At 44.6% G+C, this 20,855-nt stretch overlaps 1 protein-coding gene across 1 annotated transcript in view; it reads right to left on the bottom strand.

Moving 5' to 3' along the window:
* The window catches only part of uba7 (ubiquitin-like modifier activating enzyme 7), a 73,861-nt gene that overhangs the window by 23,785 nt on the left and 29,221 nt on the right, over positions 1 to 20,855 (bottom strand). Inside the window, exons 18-21 of the mRNA XM_029774529.1 lie at positions 19,680 to 19,875; positions 19,494 to 19,585; positions 16,178 to 16,270; positions 14,316 to 14,507 (exon numbers count right to left, since the gene is read on the bottom strand). Coding sequence (XP_029630389.1) covers positions 14,316 to 14,507; positions 16,178 to 16,270; positions 19,494 to 19,585; positions 19,680 to 19,875 — 573 coding nt within the window. The remainder of the gene's footprint in view (positions 1 to 14,315; positions 14,508 to 16,177; positions 16,271 to 19,493; positions 19,586 to 19,679; positions 19,876 to 20,855) is intronic.

Genomic DNA, 20,855 nt, shown 5'->3' on the forward strand with positions numbered 1-20,855 from the left:
GAAAATGGCTGTGTCGTTTTTCTTGTGTTGGAACTGTCCTAACATAATCTAACTTTATGCTTTCGCCGTAAAGCCTTTTTGAAATCGGACAACGTGGTTACATTAAGGAGACGTGTATCTGTAAAATGGTGTAAAATAGTCGTATGTTTGAGATCTTTGAATTATGACATTTTGTGGTTTTGAATTTGGCGCTCTGATTTTTCACCAGCGTCCCACCTGCCCAAGAGAGGTTAAAACTGCCAAATGTTCTCTGCACCCCATAACAAAATGTGTAGAATTGCAGGAAATAAGCTTTCAACCTGCAACATTTTATCTCCACCAACAAGAGGTGTGTGAACAGTTTGTGTCATGAACAGTGCTTGTGTCCATAGAAATAGACGTGATGCGCAGGGGGGTGTCATGTCTTTGGCTATGCCGGATTAAGTGATATGACATGCTATTCTATAAAATCCTTTCTCTGTAATTAATATTACCTGATTGAGCTAATCATGTAAATGTAATTAACTAGAAAGTTGGGGCACCACGAAAGAGTGTTTATAGAGCTGTTATCTTCCAAATAAACTCTTAAAGACCTAGTAATATTTTACATCAATAGCAGTCAATATTAATCATCACCTTATTTTAGTCTCATCTGAAAGTTGTAAATTCTTGGTTATCTTCACGAACCCTGGCTAACAAGTTGAATCAGCAATACAAAATTGGGTTTAATTATGTATTTACTAAATACCTAACTAATCACACAGAATTACTATACACAGAATGCAAATTATGTCATACAGAAAACGTCCCTGGTGGACGGAACCGACATGACGGCAGGTTACACAAAGGAAAGGGGGTTGGGTTTGAGTGAAAGAGCGGGAAGACTGAGGAACAAAGGGAGAAGCTCTGCTATCGTAAATAGCTATCTTATGCATTCTAAAATTACCGCCCATTTGGAAAAAGGAAATGCAATAAATATTTACTCTGAGCTGCGCTTCGGTAGGTTGGTCGTAGATGCTGGCCGTGTTGCCCAACAGAAGTCTTGCTGTCCTCGGAAGGGTGTCTCTGGTGGTAAACTGAATACTTTGTAGTAACGTCGTTGTGTGGTAGACGGGATAGGTCTCCATGACCTATCCCGTCTACCACAAAATGGATTTCATAGAGGAGCCCATGGTTATATGGTTTAGCTGACAGTGAGTATGCATGCTGAGCTTATGGGCTGGAGTCATAATGTTACTGGCTAAATGAATGGGAGAAGTGAACTTATTAAACACATGGAACACACAGACCCGTTTTAAAGAGGAGATGTTTTTTATTCACTGGTAATCTCCTGGCTATTGTACCCTGCATGGGTTGTGGAATACAAGATACTCACACCAGATTAGACAGCCACATCTGCACAGGTGAGTGATCCTACTTCTACAAACGTTCAAGTAGGCCTAAGTGACACTCCCTGTCACAAAGAAGACATGACAGGGAAGTGAGGGGAGTCCACAACAGGGTGAGACAGGGCAATGATGAAGACAACAGTCATGGATAGTGGACAAACAGGGTGAGACAGGGCAATGATGAAGACAACAGTCATGGGTAGTGGACAAACAGGGTGAGACAGGGCAATGATGAAGACAACAGTCATGGGTAGTGGACAAACAGGGTGAGACAGGGAAATGATGAAGACAACAGACATGGATAGTGGACAAACAGGGTGAGACAGGGAAATGATGAAGACAACAGACATGGGTAGTGGACAAACAGGGTGAGACAGGGAAATGATGAAGACAACAGACATGGGTAGTGGATAAATGCCAATGAAGAAGCTCTAACATACCCATATTCAAACATAAGTGCTGAAACCAACAATAAAAATCCCCCTCTACCAAACAAAGAAAAGAAAAACAGAAGTGTTCCTCACAGATTATTCTTTATCCAGGGAGTGCTATTCATTCCCGAGTCTTGAGTTACAGCTCCACAACACAGCTACATGCTGCTGGGACTCCCTAAGGAGGGCTGGAAGCCACAGATCAGGTTCACCCAACAGTGTTCCTTAATGGCACAGTGCAAGGAGGCTGACACACAGACGCACACACGCAGGTGCATGCACACAAACACCCAAGCACATGCTGAGGTAAAAACCTCTCTCTCCTTCTCTCCTTTTCAGCCTGCCCATTTGATTTCTGTGGTATATGTGTACCCTGTGATCTAAAAAATGGCCCCGGCCTCTCACAATTTAGGTAGCTATTAACATTCTCCTCTCTACGTAAGTCTTCCCTGTGGCTCAGTTGGTAGAGCATGGTGTTTGTGGGTTTGCCAGGGTTGTGGGTTCGATTCCCATGGGGGGCCAGTACAAATGGTTATTTTTTTTAAATGCGTGAAATGAAATGTATGCATTCACTACTGTAAGTCGCTCTGGATAAGAGCGTCTGCTAAATGACGTAAATGTGCGTGTAAACAAAGCACCATCCAATGTGGATAACACTGAAGAGCTGACATTCTTGTCTCTCCCCTGATTTCATACTTCAGACATATTGTCACAGCAGTCAATGAGAGATAATGAGTATGAGATCCTTCCAAACTGAGCAGTGAATGAAGGAGTTTTGCAGGACAGACAGACAGAGTGTTTAATAGTCAAATGTACGGGTTTCAGGTTTGATTGCAGGGTACAGTGAAAATATTAGGCTCCGAGCTCCAACATGCAGGACTAAGTTAAAATAAAAATCAGAAACAGCAACAATATAAATAGCACTATATACATAATAACAGAGAGACAGACAGAGAGACAGACAGAGAGACAGACAGACAGACAGACAGACAGACAGACAGAGATTGTCCGTTTCATATTTACTGTTCATTTTTATTGTTTATTTCACTTTTGTTTATTTTCTATTTCACTTGCTTTGGCAGTGTAACCATATGTTTCCCATGCCAATAAAGCCCCTTAAATTGAAATGTAATTTAATTGAGAGAGTGGCAGGGGAGATCAGCTTCAAAGATGTGGAAATTGAGCAAGTTGAGGTGACTAAACTGCTTGGAGTAACCCTGGATTGTAAACTGTCATGGTCAAAACATATTGATACAACAGTAGCTAAGATGGGGAGAAGTCTGTCCATAATAAAGCGCTTCTCTACCTTCTTAACAAGGCAGGTCCTACAGGCCATAGTTTTGTCGCACCTGGACCACTGTTCAGTCGTGTGGTCAGGTGCCACAAAAAGGGACAAGAAAAGTGCAATTGGCTCAGAACAGGGCAGCATGGCTGGCCCTTGGATGTACACAGAGAGCTAATATTAATAATATGCATGTCAATCTCTCCTGGCTGAAAGTGGAGGAGAGATTGACTTCATCACTACTTTTATTTATGAGAGGTATTGACATGTTGAATGCACCGAGCTGTCTGTCTAAACTACTGGCACACAGCTCGGACACCCATGCATACCCCACAAGACATGCCACAAGAGGTCTCTTCACAGTACTCAAGTCCAGAACAGACTATGTGAGGCGCACAGAACTACATAGAGCCACGACTACATGGAACTCTATTCCACATCAAGTAACTGATGCAAGCAGTAAAATGAGATTTAAAAAAAACAGATAAAAAATACACCTTATGGAACAGCGGGACTGTGAACTTTGTACTGTAGATATTGGGGAGTGGTGGAGTAGGGACCTCAGGGCACACAGTGTGTTGTGAAATCTGTGAATTTTGCTGGACCCCAGCAAGAGTAGGTGCTTGGCAGCAGCTAATGGGGATCCATAATAAATCCAAAAACAAAGAGCTCCTCCCTGCAGCATACAGCAGCTCTGTGGGCGAGGCAGCGAGGTGAAGCTGTGGCTGTGAGTGATTAACAGGAACAGCAGTCTGATCACACGGTGCTCTGCTCTGCTCTCCTCTCTCTGTAATCTGCTTTCAATACAGCGCTTCTTGTGAAAGCAGGAAAATCGCTCATTTCTCCAGTCATCTAACAAACCAGCAGTGTGAGAGAGAGAGTGTTTGTACTTTAACTATTTGCACATCGCTACAAAACTGTATATAGACATAATATGACATTTGAAATGTCTTTATTCTTTTGGAACTTCTGTGAGTGTAATGTTCACAGTTAATTCTTATTGTTTATTTCACTTTTGTTGATTATCTATTTCACTTGCTTTGGCAATGTTAACATATGTTTCCCATGCCAATAAAGCCCTTGAATTGAATTGAATTGAGAGTCAGCCAGAGTCTGCTGCCTCCTCCTCCGCTCTGACACAGTTAATTAAATTAGGAAAGAGAGAGCGAGAGAGCAAGGTGGGGCAGGAAGAGAGCCATGGGAGGGAGGAAGTGTGGGATGGTAAGAAAACCCAAGGACGGGGTGCAGCAGGGGGATATGTGGGGGAGGGAGGGGGGGTGATGAAGGGCTATGATGTGGGCTGTCTAAAGCAGACAAGCAGCGCTGCAGGCAGACTAGTAACGATTCACTCCTAGAAAGCTTACACCACCAGCCAGAGCAGAACAGGGCAGCCCAGTCAGGCGGCTAGACAACATCTGAACGCCTGGCTGGACTCCTCACTCCCCACTCCTCCATCGATCCCAGGGCAGGGTCATGTTTCTGCCCTGCACGCCTTCCTTCTCTGGTTTAAGGGTCTACGGCTCACCTTACAGCTAACAGCACCCAGGGGCGTCATTAGGGGCCCGCTTCTCCTCCCCCCGCACCCCTATCAACACACAGGCCAGAGATAGTCCAGATAACAACACCCGTTACACTGACTGAAGTAACACTACCGGCCTGCTGGACCTCCGGATATCGTGACTCTTTTATATTGTAAGAGAGCTCGGTTGAAAAAACAGAACTTAGATACGATATGAAATTCTGGGTTGTATTAATGCAGCACGCTTCGGACAATTACATTGAGAGCTGAGTGTTAGCCCTTTTCTCCCTCTATGAGTGTTAGCCCTATTCCACCTCTAGAAGCTGAGTGTTAGCCCTATTCCCCCTCCAGAAGCTGAGTGTTAGCCCTATTCCCCCTCTAGAAGCTGAGTGTTAGCCCTATTCTCCCTCTAGAAGCTGAGTGTTAGCCCTATTCCCCCACTAGAAGCTGAGTGTTAGCTCTATTCTCCCTCTAGAAGCTGAGTGTTAGCCCTATTCCCCCTCTAGAAGCTGAGTGTTAGCCCTATTCCCCCTCTAGAAGCTGAGTGTTAGCCCTATTCCCCCTCTAGAAGCTGAGTGTTAGCTCTATTCTCCCTCTAGAAGCTGAGTGTTAGCCCTATTCCCCCTCTAGAAGCTGTGTTAGCCCTATTCTCCCTCTAGAAGCTAAGTGTTAGCCCTATTCCCCCTCTAGAAGCTGAGTGTTAGCCCTATTCCCCCTCTAGAAGCTGAGTGTTAGCCCTATTCCCCCTCTAGAAGCTGAGTGTTAGCTCTATTCCCCCTCTAGAAGCTGAGTGTTAGCCCTATTCCCCCTCTAGAAGCTGAGTGTTAGCCCTATTCCCCCTCTAGAAGCTGAGTGTTAGCTCTATTCCCCCTCTAGAAGCTGAGTGTTAGCCCTATTCTCCCTCTAGAAGCTGAGTGTTAGCCCTATTCCCCCTCTAGAAGCTGAGTGTTAGCCTTTTTTTCCCCTCTAGAAGCTGTGTTAGCTCTATTCCCCCTCTAGAAGCTGAGTATTAGCCCTATTCCCCCTCCAGAAGCTGAGTGTTAGCCCTATTCTCCCTCTAGAAGCTGAGTGTTAGCCCTATTCCCCCTCTAGAAGCTGAGTGTTAGCCCTATTCCCCCTCTAGAAGCTGAGTGTTAGCTCTATTCCCCCTCTAGAAGCTGAGTGTTAGCCCTATTCTTCCTCTAGAAGCTGAGTGTTAGCCCTGTTCTCCCTCTAGAAGCTGTGTTAGCCCTATTCTCCCTCTAGAAGCTGAGCGTTAGCGCTATTCTCACTCTAGAAGCTGAGTGTTAGCTCTATTCTCCCTCTAGAAGCTGAGTGTTAGCCCTATTCTCCCTCTAGAAGCTGAGTGTTAGCCCTATTCTCCCTCTAGAAGCTGAGTGTTAGCCCTTTTCTCCCTCTAGGTCATATCAAATGACTCCAACAGGCAAGAATGTGACCAGCGACTACCATTACACTAAAGAGGCACATTAAACTTTATCGTGAAGTTTAAAGACTCCCTTGCATTTCTGAACCCCAAATATCAATAAATGTGCCAAGAAAACATAAATGTCAGGAAAGAGAAGAACGAAACGTGAGGAAAGTTAGCTAGTTCTAGTTGGACGTAGCATTTCTGCATGTCAATCTCAGAGATTACAATCAGTGTCACAGCATCACATTTCAGTGCTCTCCAAAAGTTATGACCCATGCCCGAACCCCTAGTGAAAACCATCAACACTCAGTGGAAAGCGATACTCAGAGTCTCTCTGTGGGGCTGACGAGGGCTGCCTCCTATTCCTTTACATTGTTGTGCCTCGTCACACTTACACTACGGTTCAAACGTTTGGGGTCACTTAGAAATGTCCTTGTTTTTGAAAGAAAAGCAACAACAAAAAAATCCATTAAAATAACATCAAATTGATCAGAAATACAGTGTAGACATTGTTAATGTTCTAAATGACTATTGTAGCTGGAAACGGCTGATTTCGAATGGAATATCTAAATAGGCGTACAGAGGCCCATTATCAGCAACCATCACTCCTGTGTTCCAACGGCACGTTGTGTTAGCTAATCCAAGTTTATAATTTTAAAAGGCTAATTTATCATTAGAAAACCCTTTTGCAATTATGTTAGCACAGCTGAAAACTGTCGCCCTGATTAAAGAAGCAATAAATCTGGCCTTCTTTAGACTAGTTAAGTATCTGGAGCATCAGCATTTGTGGGTTAGATTACAGGCTCAAAATGGCCAGAAACAAAGAACTTTCTTCTGAAACTCGTCAGTCTATTCTTGTTCTGAGAAATGAAGGCTATTCCATGCGAGAAATTGCCAAGAAACTGAAGATCTCATACAACGCTGTGTCCTACTCCCTTCACAGAACAGTGCTAACTGGCACTAACCAGAATAGAAAGAGGAGTGGGAGGCCCCGGTGCACAACTCAGCAAGAGGACAAGTACATTAGGGTGTCTAGTTTGAGAAATAGACGCCTCACAAGTCCTCAACTGGCAGCTTCATTAAATAGTACCTGCAAAACACCAGTCTCATTGTCAAAAGTGAAGAGGCGACTCCGTGATGCTGGCCTTCTAGGCAGAGTTCCTCTGTCCAGTGTCTGTGTTCTTTTGCCCATCGTAATCTTTTCTTTTTATTGACCAGTCTGAGATATGGCTTTTTCTTTGCAATTCTGCCTAGAAGGCCAGCATCCCGGAAACGCCTCTTCACTGTTGTGCTTTTCTTTCAAAAACAAGGACATTTCTAAGTGACCCCAAACTTTTGAATGGTAGTGTACATTACTACACTTTCCGTAAAAATACAGTCCACTACACATATTACTCAAAGGTAAACGTGTGTACTTTCTACGTCATCTCGACTGCACGACCCTCGGCCCAACAGTTGCCCCCCTTGAAGCAGGGCAGTGTAAACACAAATGTCTTAGTGAGCCATCACTCCTAAAGTATAAATGGTAATAGCAGAGCAATGTTTTAGAAACAGCTGAAATGTATAAACATTTTCCTCATATTTAAGAAATGTTTTGAGTTTTTACATGAAATTGCAGTAACAGCCTGTTACATTCTTAAATTGTCGCAGTAGCTGCTGATTGCACTGAGCCATGTAAAACTATGGAAGCCCATCCCCACCAACCAACAAATATAAAATGTACATCATACAAATAGGATATGTTTTTTCATTTGTAACATTGTGTGGTGATTTCAGAGGTGGCACCACAGGTCTCAGAGTGGTGGCGGTGGGGGGGGAATTATATTCCTAGGGCCCAGAGTTATTCCTGATCTGGAAGTAGGCTAACCTAACCAACTCTGGACCCTAGTTGTAGCATATGACATAGTAATAACTCGGCTGTAAAAACATGTTTTATATGGGCTATGATGGGACCAGATAATTTTTCTAATCAGGTCACATGCTTTTATAAACAACTTCTGGAAAAACTCCTGGCCAAGGGAGCTTGAAAACATTAAAAGCCTTTAAACGGACAAAGAGACAAATGCAATTGGACAATAACACTAACAGGGCTGAGCTCTCTGTATGTAGGCCTTTGCATCTGTAACTATAAAAGACACTATCATACAGTATGTCATCACCATTGTGTTGATTAATTCCAATCAATCATTCTTTATAAAAAATGCCTCGGTGACTTAGCCACCCGAAGTGTGAATTTAAACCAAATTTGATCATTCACATTTTCTTAGAACACAAATAAATGGGCATATTTTAGGCTATAAAAACATGAGATTACGTTTATAGGCTAACGTCACTTGATGAAGCCTGTTATACAACTCTGTGCTTGGTCTTGAAGCTAAAATGTAATGAGTGTAGCCTTCAGATGAGAAAATAAACCATTTAATTGTCTTCACATACATGCTTGTGAATTGTTGCATTATTTAACAGTGTAATATGTTTTAGAAGAAAAGTTTGTCATACTTTTTTGCTTACTGGCTAGTGGCTACTGTGATATTTACGGTCAATTTGAGCTGTGGACCAACAATGTGCCAGCCACAACGAAAGGTAGGCGAGGGTGTCATGTGAACTGAAAAGTAGAATTCTCTTTCAAATCTCGTAGTGGGAATAGGGTCTTAATTATCTATACAGAGGACAACAACAGTAGGGGGAAACAGCTGTTTAAAACCCACAGTCCCTGGGGATGAAGGGGGATGCTAGGGGCATTGGGGAAAAGTGCAGTCATTTTGTTATTTTGTTATTGCCAAAGTACGGCTATTAGCCAGCTAAGCCCCATTTCCTGTTTTAGAATAGCAAAAAAAGCATGGTATTGTTACAGATGAATACACCACTTCAGTTGCACCAAGAGTGTATTCAGAACGAACAACCTAATAAACTCAGCAAAAAAAGAAACATCCTCTCACTGTCAACTGCGTTGATTTTCAGCAAACTTAACGTGTAAATATTTGTATGAACATAACAAGATGCAACAACTGAGACATAAACTGAACAAGTTCCACAGACATGTGACTAACAGAAATTGAATAATGTGTCCCTGAACAAAGGGGGGGGTCAAAATCAAAATCAAAAGTAACAGTCAGTATCTGGTGTGGCCACCAGCTGCATTAAGTACTTCAGTGCATCTCCTCCTCATGGACTGCACCAGATTTGCCAGTTCTTGCTGTGAGATGTTACCCCACTCTTCCACCAAGGCACCTGCAAGTTCCCGGACATTTCTGGGGGGAATGGCCCTAGCCCTCACCCTCCGATCCAACAGGTCCCAGACATGCTCCATGGGATTGAGATCCGGCCTCTTCGCTGACCATGGCAGAACACTGACATTCCTGTCTTGCAGGAAATCACGCACAAAACAAGCAGTATGGCTGGTGGCATTGTCATGCTGGAGGGTCATGTCAGGATGAGCCTGCAGGAAGGGTACCACATGAGGGAGGAGGATGTCTTCCCTGTAACGCACAGCGTTGAGATTGCCTGCAATGACAACAAGCTCAGTCCGATGATGCTGTGACGCACCGCCACAGACCAAATCAATCCCGCTCCAGAGTACAGGTCTCGGTGTAACGCTCATACCTTCGATGATAAACGCGAATCGGACCATCACCCCAGGTGAGACAAAACCGCGACTCGTCAGAGAAGAGCACTTTTTGCCAGTCCTGTCTGGTCCAGAGACGGTGGGTTTGTACCCAAAGGCGACATTGTTGCCGGTGAGGACCTGCCTTACAACAGGCCTACAAGCCCTCAGTCCAGCCTCTCTCAGCCTATTGTGGACAGTCTGAGCACTGATGGAGGGATTGTGCGTTCCTGGTGTAACATAGGCAGTTGTTGTTGCCATCCTGTACCTGTCCCGCAGGTGTGATGTTCGGATGTACCGATCCTGTGCAGGTGTTGTTACCGATGGTCTGCCACTGCGAGGACGATCAGCTATCCATCCTGTCTCCCGGTAGCGCTGTCTTAGGCGTCTCACAGTACAGACATTGCAATTTATTGCCCTGGCCACATCTGCAGTCCTCATGCCTCCTTGCAGCATGCCTAAGGCACATTCACACAGATGAGCAGGGACCCTGGGCATCTTTCTTTTGGTGTTTTTCAGAGTCAGTAGAAAGGCCTCTTTAGTGTCCTAAGTTTTCATAACTGTGACCTTAATTGCCTACCGTCTGTAAGCTGTTAGTGTCTTAACGACCGTTCCACAGGTGCATGTTCATTAATTGTTTATGGTTCATTGAAAAAGCATGGGAAATAGTGTTTTAACCCTTTACAATGAAGATCTGTGAAGTTATTTGGATTTTTACGAATTATCTTTGAAAGACAGGGTCCTGAAAAAGGGCCGTTTCTTTTTTTGCTGAGTTTATTATATCACCTTTATGGTTGCAATAACCATCTACCAGTCTCCGTGGCCAGATGTTAATGGTCCATTTATATGGGGCTTTCACTGCAGGCTTTCTCTTAGCCAACGTTTAGCTCATCGGTACTGTGTACAATTTCTCTTTCTCCTAGAATGATATCTCTATCTGCACAGAGCATGTTTCTGCAGAGGGGGACTGTGGCATGCAGACAAAATATCTAAAGATGAGGTTATCTGCTGGTCAAGCTCACAGACTACCAAACCCATTGAAGGCTCTAGTCTAGTTATTTGATATAAAAAGCTGACTGATCTCATGAGAGGGGTGGTCTACATCCATGCATGCGTAAGTTGATCCCTTGATAGTTGTCAGATCACCAGTGAGATATAACAGCTGCACGCCTGCACTCACTTCAAAAGCAGACTAATAAAATCTGCAATAATTCTCAAGGATATTTAGTCTGGCAGGGAAACAGGCTGAGATGAAAATGATAAAGTAGCATGTTGCAGCAATGACTAAAGCAGACCATGTGGTCCAGATGCGATTCAGCTCTGTGACGAAGAAGCAAAATCTTGATACTTATCAATGTGTTTATGAAACATTTGTTCATGAAAAAAAACATTGTAAAAGCAGGTATAATTACAATAAATACACTGAGCAGAGTGCTAGTGTATACAAAGAATATAAACATTCTTATAACCTTAAAAGTGTATTTGCTAAAGTATTTTTTCTTGTTCCTCCGGATAACGTATACAAATAATTTCTCTACCTAATTACTAGTGCTGCAGACTGCGCTCCCGCTGCACTCCCCTCAGCACTCCCCCTGTACTTCTCCTTCATGTTGCCATCTCTCCATCTGGCCTGACAGCTTGTCTTCCACACACCTCCTCCACCACCACACACACCTCCTCCATCTAGCACACAAAGGCTGCCAAGGTGAGCTGAGGTAACCAGACCCCAGGACTCCCTCCAGATGGCTCTGGCCACACCCCCAACAGGCTAGTTGGGCATCTGTCCTTTACAACACTCAGGAGAAAGGGAGCGGCTATCCCCATAGCTTTGCCTCGGACAAGGTGAGAGGCTATCAAACACCTTCGCCATTTTAAAGTAGTAATATCCATGATGGGGGGGGGTTGACTGACAATGTGCTTTGAGAACAGTGACTGGAGTGAGGTAATTGGTAAGCTTGTATGTGAGAGCATGTCATTCCTAAAGAAAGGAAAGGAAGCGGCAGACAGAAGTATGTATGAGCTGAAGTATTGAAAACAAACCCACAGGAAGCTGAGGTCTGTCTGGGCCTTCCGTTAACCCAGTCTACTCTCAGGAGGACTAGGGGAGATGCACGCACACGTTCCTCACATAAAAAAACATCCTCCCTCCCCGCCTGTCAGGAGGGGTGACCTGGGACTTCCCCAATTCTGACCTTTGGGTTCAGAGGTCACTCACGTGCCATGTTCATGATGACCACTATGCTATGAATGTCCATAAACCCAGATACTATCAATTATGGCACAATCAAGTTGCTTTGCTTCTATTGTACATACAGGAAACATGGACACAAAAGAGGAGGCAGAGTGTTAGTCTGCACCACTATATTTCAGCAATGCTATTCAAACAAATAAAAGCAGACAATTATTTATTTCACACAGTAAGCCAATGTTTTTTTTGCAATGGAGGAAATTAGGTGATATTTGTTCTCTTTAGTCAGTTTCCAGTCTGACTGAGGCACAATTTGCGACCATTTGGGAGGGGTGGGGGGTGGAGAGCATGAGGAGAGACTGTATGCGGACCAGAACACCTCTTACCATTTGTGTGTTCTAGACACTACGAACACAAGTGTATTGGTGAAGTCAGGTGTGTGTGTGTGTGGGTGCGTGCACAATATACACTGAGCATACAAAACATTAGGAACACCGTCCTAATATTGAGTTGCACCCCGTTTTGCCCTCAGAACAGCCTCAATTCGTCGGGGCCCACCCAGACCCAGACCCAGACCTAACACGCCTCTGTGTTCTCCCAATCTGGAGACCTCCTGTACTCTATCTACTCTGGCCTACATGGCTCCTTCACTCCTACTTAGAGTCAGCCATACACTAGCCCAGCCCAACACAGCACAACAGCAGAGCTCAACACATTACAGCTCAGTCCAGCTCAGCTCAGCCCAACAATAGAGCTCAACACAGTACAGCTCAGCCCAGCTCAGCCAAACAATAGAGCTCAACACAGTACAGCTCAGCACCGCACAGCCCAGCCCAACAATAGAGCTCAACACAGTACAGCTCAGCACCGCACAGCCCAGCCCAACAATAGAGCTCAACACAGTACAGCTCAGTCCAGCTCAGCCCAACAATAGAGCTCAACACAGTACAGCTCAGCACAGCCCAGCCCAACAATAGAGCTCAACACAGTACAGCTCAGCTCAGCCCAGCCATTAGCTGCAGTTGGATGGCTTCCTGTGCATTGAGACATGATGATACTTATTTAGAAGCTGAACTAAAATATATGCTGATGCCACAAAAAAAGAGACTTGAACAGTTTGGGTCTGGAAAATATTGTCCCCCTCATCTCTGCAGTGTGTTATAAATCTTTAGGTTCTAGTTATTTAAAGTGCTCTCTCTGCATGACTGCTAACATTCACGGTGAATCAACTTTTTTCCCATGCAGTTCTGACTAGGTTTGGAATGTCTGGACAAGGGACAAGTAAAAGAGGAAAAACAGAACTTCCCTACACAGAACTGGTGAAACATGATTTCCAACATTAATCATAACAAAAAGCCATTATGTCTGTGCTATCCCCGCCTCATATGCTCCCATAGGTCTCATAAACAGGCCTACATATTGCTATAGCAACCTAACTGGTCAACAAGCTTTTAGCATACCAAACCAAGAGAGGCCAGAGTTGGTCTGAACTGAGCAAGAGGACAGTGTACAGTACTACACTGGTTTGGAGAGGAGGTATCCCCCTTTCCCTTTGGTGAGAGAGTCAGTCTCCAGTCTCCAGCACTGAATGGCAGTGAGGCACAGCTGCCCCTGCCATCAAGCCAGGGCACCACATCACGCAGCTGCAACTTTGGTTGTAACCACAGTCGTAACCGGACCTGCACTGTTTAAACACCCCCCCCCCCCAGGTCCCATGGGGCAAAGTTATCAGGGTTACCCCACTCTGACCCCCAACAACCCTGATCTGTCGGGATTTGGGGGCCCCTACGGGAGGACGAGGCCCGCTTCCCGGGTCAGACCCTTCCAGAGGTGAGCTGTCCTGGGACAGGGAAGGAGGGCGTGGTGGTCGCCTTACCTCATCATCGGGCGTCCTCCCAATCCATGACCCAAAACTAGATCCAGAGTTCTGTTTGGCTTTCTAATTGGCAAGTGCCCATTCTTATTCTAGGTTCTAGTGTGGCCATTGTTCCATAGAACCCAATAAGCCAGGCATTACATCTGAAGCAAACTGGAGATGTGGGACTGAAAGCTCTCTCTTCTTAGAGCACATGATCTTTTCTCTGCTTCTGCTCTATTCTCTTGCTTCACACTTGGGTGCCTTTATGCATTGAAGGTCTCCTGGATTGTGCAAACACAGCTCCAGGCAGGGTGGTGCGGTGGTGTGGGGGTGTACAGTTACTCCCTGCCTTACCTGGATGCTAACCACCCCTCGGATTAGACTGAGCTGAGTTAACACCTCCCTTATGGGCCGTGGATTCTCAGGTTAGCTGTAGTCTCTTACACTAAGGGCACTCACTCACTCTCTGTTTATAAGGCGGAACAGATTTAGGCCTAAATGCTGAAGTAACAGTAGCAATTAAGAGGCAGACTGAATACAGTCTCTGTTTTATTCTATTTTACCATGTAAATACTGTCAGTTCCATTCCCTCTCCTGTAAAAAACAAATCGCATTCATCACTTTACACTGTGGGTGTGTGTGCTGACCGGTCACTCACTGTGAAACGCTGTGGCCCGAGGGGTTCTGACAGGACACAGTACTGGACAGCCAGGTTGATGTAGCCTGAGCGGTAGGAGCTGATCTTCCTGTGGCCCTGGACCAGCTTGTACAGCTCCACACACATCAGACCTGCCACCGCAGCCGTGGTCGTGGCGATAGCCGGGATGATGCGACCCGCAATCAGCTTACTCTGTGGATGAGGGGAGAAAGAAGCTCCAGTTAAACCAGTGTGTGTGTGTTTGGTTTTACTATCCTTGTGGGGACCAGAAGTCCTCACAAGGATAGTAAAACAAGGAAAAGTGAAGGGGGGACATTTGTGGGGACATTTTGCCTGTCCCCACACAGAAAAAGGCTATTTTAGGCTAAGGGTTAGGGTTAGAGTTAGGAGTTAGGGGTTGGAGTTAAGGGTTGGAGTTAAGGGTTGGAGTTAAGGGTTAGAGTTAAGGGTTAGAGTTAGAGTTGGGGTTAGGGGTTAGGGTTAGGAGTTAGGAGTTGGGGTTAGGGGTAGAGTTAGGGGTTAGGGGTTAGAGTTAGGGGTAGAGTTAGGGGTTAGGGGTAGAGTTAGAGTTAGAGTTGGGGTTAGGGGTTAGGGTTAGAGTTAGGAGTTGGGGTTAGGGGTAGAGTTAGGGGTTAGGGGTTAGAGTTAGGGGTAGAGTTAGGGGTTAGGGGTAGAGTTAGAGTTAGAGTTGGGGTTAGGGGTTAGGGTTAGAGTTAGGAGTTGGGGTTAGGGGTAGAGTTAGGGGTTAGGGGTTAGAGTTAGGGGTAGAGTTAGGGGTTAGGGGTAGAGTTAGGGGTTAGGGGTTAGGAGTTAGAGTTAGGGGTAGAGTTAGGGGTAGAGTTAGGGGTAGAGTTAGGGGTTAGGAGTTAGGGGTAGAGTTAGGGGTTAGGAGTTAGGGGTTAGGAGTTAGGGGTTAGGAGTTAGGGGTAGAGTTAGGGGTTAGGGGTAGAGTTAGGGGTTAGGGGTTAGGAGTTAGAGTTAGGGGTAGAGTTAGGGGTTAGGGGTAGAGTTAGGGGTTAGGGGTTAGGAGTTAGAGTTAGGGGTAGAGTTAGGGGTAGAGTTAGGGGTAGAGTTAGGGGTTAGGAGTTAGGGGTAGAGTTAGGGGTTAGGAGTTAGGGGTAGACTTAGGGGTAGAGTTAGGGGTAGAGTTAGGGGTAGAGTTAGGGTTGGGGTTAGGAGTTAGGGGGTAGCGTTAGGGGTAGAGTTAGGAGTTAGGGGTTACGGGTTAGGAGTTAGGGTTAGGAGTTAGGGTTAGAGTTAGGACTTAGGGTTAGAGTTAGGAGTTAGGGTTAGAGTTAGAGTTAGGAGTTAGAGTTAGGGTTAGAGTTAGAGGTAGGGTTAGGGGTTAGAGGTAGGGTTAGAGTTAGGGTTAGGGTTAGAGTTAGGGTTAGAGGTAGGGTTAGGGGTTAGAGGTAGGGTTAGGGTTAGAGTTAGGGTTAGGGTTAGAGTTAGGGTTAGAGGTTTGCGTTAGAGTTAGGAGTTAGGGTTAGGGGTTAGGAGTTAGGGTTAGAGTTCGGGGTTAGGGAAAATAGGATTTTAAATGGGAATCAATTGTTTGTTCCCCACAAAGACAGTAAAACAAATGTGTGTGTGTGTGTGTGTGTGTGTGTGTGTGTGTGTGTGTGTGTGTGTGTGTGTGTGTGTGTGTGTGTGTGTGTGTGTGTGTGTGTGTGTGTGTGTGTGTGTGTGTGTGTGTGTGTGCATGCGAGGGGGTGGAGACGGTTGCCGCTAACTGACTGAAAATGAAACTTCCTGAAAATCTTTTGAGATACTGGGAAATCTCTGAGAAGTCTCAGAGGATCACTCTTTCTATCACTCTCTGTTGTATTGCTGTGATAGGAGAAAATAATGAAGATTCTAACCTTGTGACGATCAGCTGTTGGGATGTCGTAGTTCTCTGCCCTCAAGTTAGAGGCAGCCACTATGTAGTCAATGTGGAAGTTATTATCATCATCCTGTAAACACAATTGATCCTCTTTATAATACATGAATGCATTAACCTTTAATATCCAAAGAGTACTAGATTGTTACATTTTCAGGGAACACCTGCCACAGGAGCAACATCGTTCTGAAGAGGAGACAAATGGAGAAACATTCTGACATACGTTAGATACATTAACATCAACAGCTGTGAGATGAAGATGAGATCAACTGATTCCAGGCCAGAACACTTCTCAGCACTTCCTTGTCTAAACTCTGTTAGCCATATTAAAGCCAAATGAGTCAATGATGTGATGCCGTGGTTCGTCTGCTTTGAGCTCTGAGGCCTTTGTGTCTGTGTCACTTTAATTACACTAGTACATGACTTATCACCCCTCTGCCATGTAGTGGAAATCAGATTCCCCTGTGAGCGACACTGTCTATGAGCTCATACCTCAGCCAGTACAGCCCTACAAAGAGGGCGACAATCAGTCAGGGGCAGCTGGAGGGGTCGTGAGGTAGTCACACCTGGCAACCCGATACTGCGGAATCCGTTTCCTCACATTCCAGGCATCTGTAGCATGACCTGGCCAGTTAGCAGAGGTAGAGAGGACGTGTAGGAGGAGGATGTGGACAAGGAGGATGAGGAGGTGGACGAGGAGGAGGGTCTCAGTCAAAATCCAAGGCAAGGTGACATCTAATACCTGTCTTACCTCAGCCACCCTACATACTTCGCCAGCCACACTAATCAGTCATCTGCACTACACAGCTCCAAACCTCATTTAATGATAGATAGATGAGGCGGGGGAGTGAGAGAGAAGAGAGAGAGTGGGAGTGAGAGAAAGAAAGAAAGAAAGGAGAGAGAGAGAGGCTCCGGTTCCTCTGCATGACAGTGACTGGCTGTACAATGGAAGTGTTTTGGAGGAACTTTTGCCCTCGGGGATGTGTGAGTGTGCTGCTTCACAGGGCTGGGTGACATGGTGGTGGTAGACCATGTGAGATGGGGAGCAGGGGGACCGGGGGACACACCCTACAGCCCCACGAACAGAGCTAGAGTTCCTCAGGCCTAGTCACTGTAGACTGTTTATTCACCACTGTTCTGAAGACTGTTTATTCACCACTGTTCTGAAGGCTGTTTATTCACCACTGTTCTGAAGGCTGTTTATTCACCACTGTTCTGAAGACTGTTTATTCACTACTGTTCTGAAGACTGTTTATTCACCACTGTTCTGAAGGCTGTTTATTCACCACTGTTCTGAAGGCTGTTTATTCACCACTGTTCTGAAGGCTGTTTATTCACCACTGTTCTGAAGACTGTTTATTCACCACTGTTCTGAAGACTGTTTATTCACCACTGTTCTGAAGGCTGTTTATTCACCACTGTTCTGAAGACTGTTTATTCACCACTGTTCTGAAGGCTGTTTATTCACCACTGTTCTGAAGGCTGTTTATTCACTACTGTTCTGAAGACTGTTTATTCACCACTGTTCTGAAGGCTGTTTATTCACCACTGTTCTGAAGGCTGTTTATTCACTACTGTTCTGAAGGCTGTTTATTCACCACTGTTCTGAAGACTGTTTATTCACCACTGTTCTGAAGGCTGTTTATTCACCACTGTTCTGAAGGCTGTTTATTCACCACTGTTCTGTAGACTGTTTATTCACCACTGTTCTGAAGACTGTTTATTCACCACTGTTCTGAAGGCTGTTTATTCACCACTGTTCTGAAGGCTGTTTATTCACCACTGTTCTGAAGACTGTTTATTCACTACTGTTCTGAAGACTGTTTATTCACCACTGTTCTGAAGGCTGTTTATTCACCACTGTTCTGAAGGCTGTTTATTCACCACTGTTCTGAAGGCTGTTTATTCACTACTGTTCTGAAGGCTGTTTATTCACTACTGTTCTGAAGACTGTTTATTCACTACTGTTCTGAAGGCTGTTTATTCACCACTGTTCTGAAGACTGTTTATTCACCACTGTTCTGAAGGCTGTTTATTCACCACTGTTCTGAAGGCTGTTTATTCACCACTGTTCTGTAGACTGTTTATTCACTACTGTTCTGTAGACTGTTTATTCACCACTGTTCTGAAGACTGTTTATTCACCACTGTTCTGTAGACTGTTTATTCACCACTGTTATGAAGGCTGTTTATTCACCACTGTTCTGAATACTGTTTATTCACCACTGTTTATTCACCACTGTTCTGAAGACTGTTTATTCACCACTGTTCTGAAGACTGTTTATTCACCACTGTTCTGAAGGCTGTTTATTCACCACTGTTCTGAAGGCTGTTTATTCACCACTGTTCTGTAGACTGTTTATTCACCACTGTTCTGTAGACTGTTTATTCACCACTGTTCTGTAGACTGTTTATTCACCACTGTTATGAAGGCTGTTTATTCACCACTGTTATGAAGACTGTTTATTCACCACTGTTTATTCACCACTGTTCTGAAGACTGTTTATTCACCACTGTTCTGAAGGCTGTTTATTCACCACTGTTCTGAAGACTGTTTATTCACCACTGTTCTGAAGACTGTTTATTCACCACTGTTCTGAAGGCTGTTTATTCACCACTGTTCTGAAGACTGTTTATTCACCACTGTTCTGAAGACTGTTTATTCACCACTGTTCTGAAGACTGTTTATTCACCACTGTTCTGAAGGCTGTTTATTCACCACTGTTCTGAAGGCTGTTTATTCACCACTGTTCTGAAGGCTGTTTATTCACCACTGTTCTGAAGGCTGTTTATTCACCACTGTTCTGAAGGCTGTTTATTCACCACTGTTCTGAAGACTGTTTATTCACCACTGTTCTGAAGACTGTTTATTCACCACTGTTCTGAAGACTGTTTATTCACCACTGTTCTGAAGACTGTTTATTCACCACTGTTCTGAAGACTGTTTATTCACCACTGTTCTGTAGACTGTTTATTCACCACTGTTTATTCACCACTGTTCTGAAGGCTGTTTTTAACAAGATATGTACTCTCTAAAATACTACCCCTTACAGAAGCAGTGCAACAGAGAGGACTCAGAACACAGGACAGACCTGTTTCCTTTGACACTGAGCCACTGCAGTGTGTGTACCATTAGGGACTAGTACAGACAACGGTCACTGAGTACCCAAAGACGCAACTGCTATTTTCTTGGCCCCATATAGAGTTCAACATGGTCCACTGACCTCTGTGTGGCCCCTAGCACTATGCAGTGTTACCAGTGGAGATACGGCGAGCATGGCGCTGGGCTCTTATTACCTTCTCAAAGTCAATGGGGTGCATCTGCAGGGCTGCGCTGTTCACTGGAGGAGAGGACAGCTTCTTCTGCAACTCATCCAGTCGGCCTGTGTCTGGTCAAATGGAAAAGAAACACAGAGTAACACAAAGGCCTGAGAAACAGGCTTATAACACAACATATAGTAGATAAATGGACAGTTTACTCACCCAAATTTCCACTCTCCCTCTCCTCCTCCATCTCCTTGTCAGTGAGATGGATCTTGACAGTAGACTTGGGGGTGAAGGCAGGTATGTGGACCCTCTCTAGGATGCTCCTGATGGCAGAGCAGTCTCGTGTTCCCACAATCCCATAGATCTGCCCATAGAGGTTGGCTGCTGCCACCACATAGTCCATATGGGTGGTCTACAATACATGACAAGATAAAACAAACTGTTAATGACCCCCCACCTCTCCATCTCAACAGTCAGAACCAGACCTGCTGAGGTAAAATAAATAATTACATTACACACATGCTGCTAACTCAAACAAAACCCACAAATCCACTTTGGTCATATTAGGGGTGGTACAAAGACCACTTCCTACCAGCTGCACGCGAGGAGCAAAAGCTGTGGAAAATGTTAATATCTAACAGGATGTTCATCATGGATAGGGTTGGGTAGGTTACTTTCTAAATGTAATACGTTACAGTTACAAGTTACCTGTCTAAAATTGTGATCAGTAATGTAACTTTTAGATTACTCAAACTCAGTAGCACAATCTGATTACTTTCAGTTACTTTTGGATTACTTTCCCCGTCAGAGGCATTAGAAGAAGACAAAAAGGATTCATCAAACGCATTTGATGTCCTCATAGTGGTCTGTGACTTGTGGTCAGACTCGCTCAGTTGGAACAAACTTAAACTTGTGCTGTTTTTCAATGCTGAATTGAAAATCATTGAGAAAACAGAAAGGTGTCATAATGTATTTTTTGGCAAACATTGTTCTGAATTTAAAAGTAATCCAAGAAGTAATCATCTGTTTTTTCAAAAATATCTGTAATCTGATTAGAATATTTTTGCTGGTAACCTAACTGATTACAGCTTGAGTTTTTTGTAATCGGATTACATGTAACTGATTACATGTAATCAGTTACTCTCCAACTCTGCTCATGTAGTATGTCCACCACATGCTGACTGGGCTGTATGAGCTATCAGCAGAGTCACCCAGTAGTTACCAAAGGAGAAAACCCTCTAACCAAAAAATATAAATATGTTTTATTGTCACATACACCAGATAGATGCAGTGAAATGTGTTGTTTTACAAGGTCAGTAGTAGTAGTACGGCACCCCTGGCTGGAGCAAATTAAGGTTAAGTTCCTTGCACAAAGGCATATCAACAGGTTTT

Source organism: Salmo trutta, chromosome 14 (genome assembly GCF_901001165.1).
Source record: "Salmo trutta chromosome 14, fSalTru1.1, whole genome shotgun sequence".
In the NCBI taxonomy this organism is placed as follows: domain Eukaryota; kingdom Metazoa; phylum Chordata; class Actinopteri; order Salmoniformes; family Salmonidae; genus Salmo; species Salmo trutta.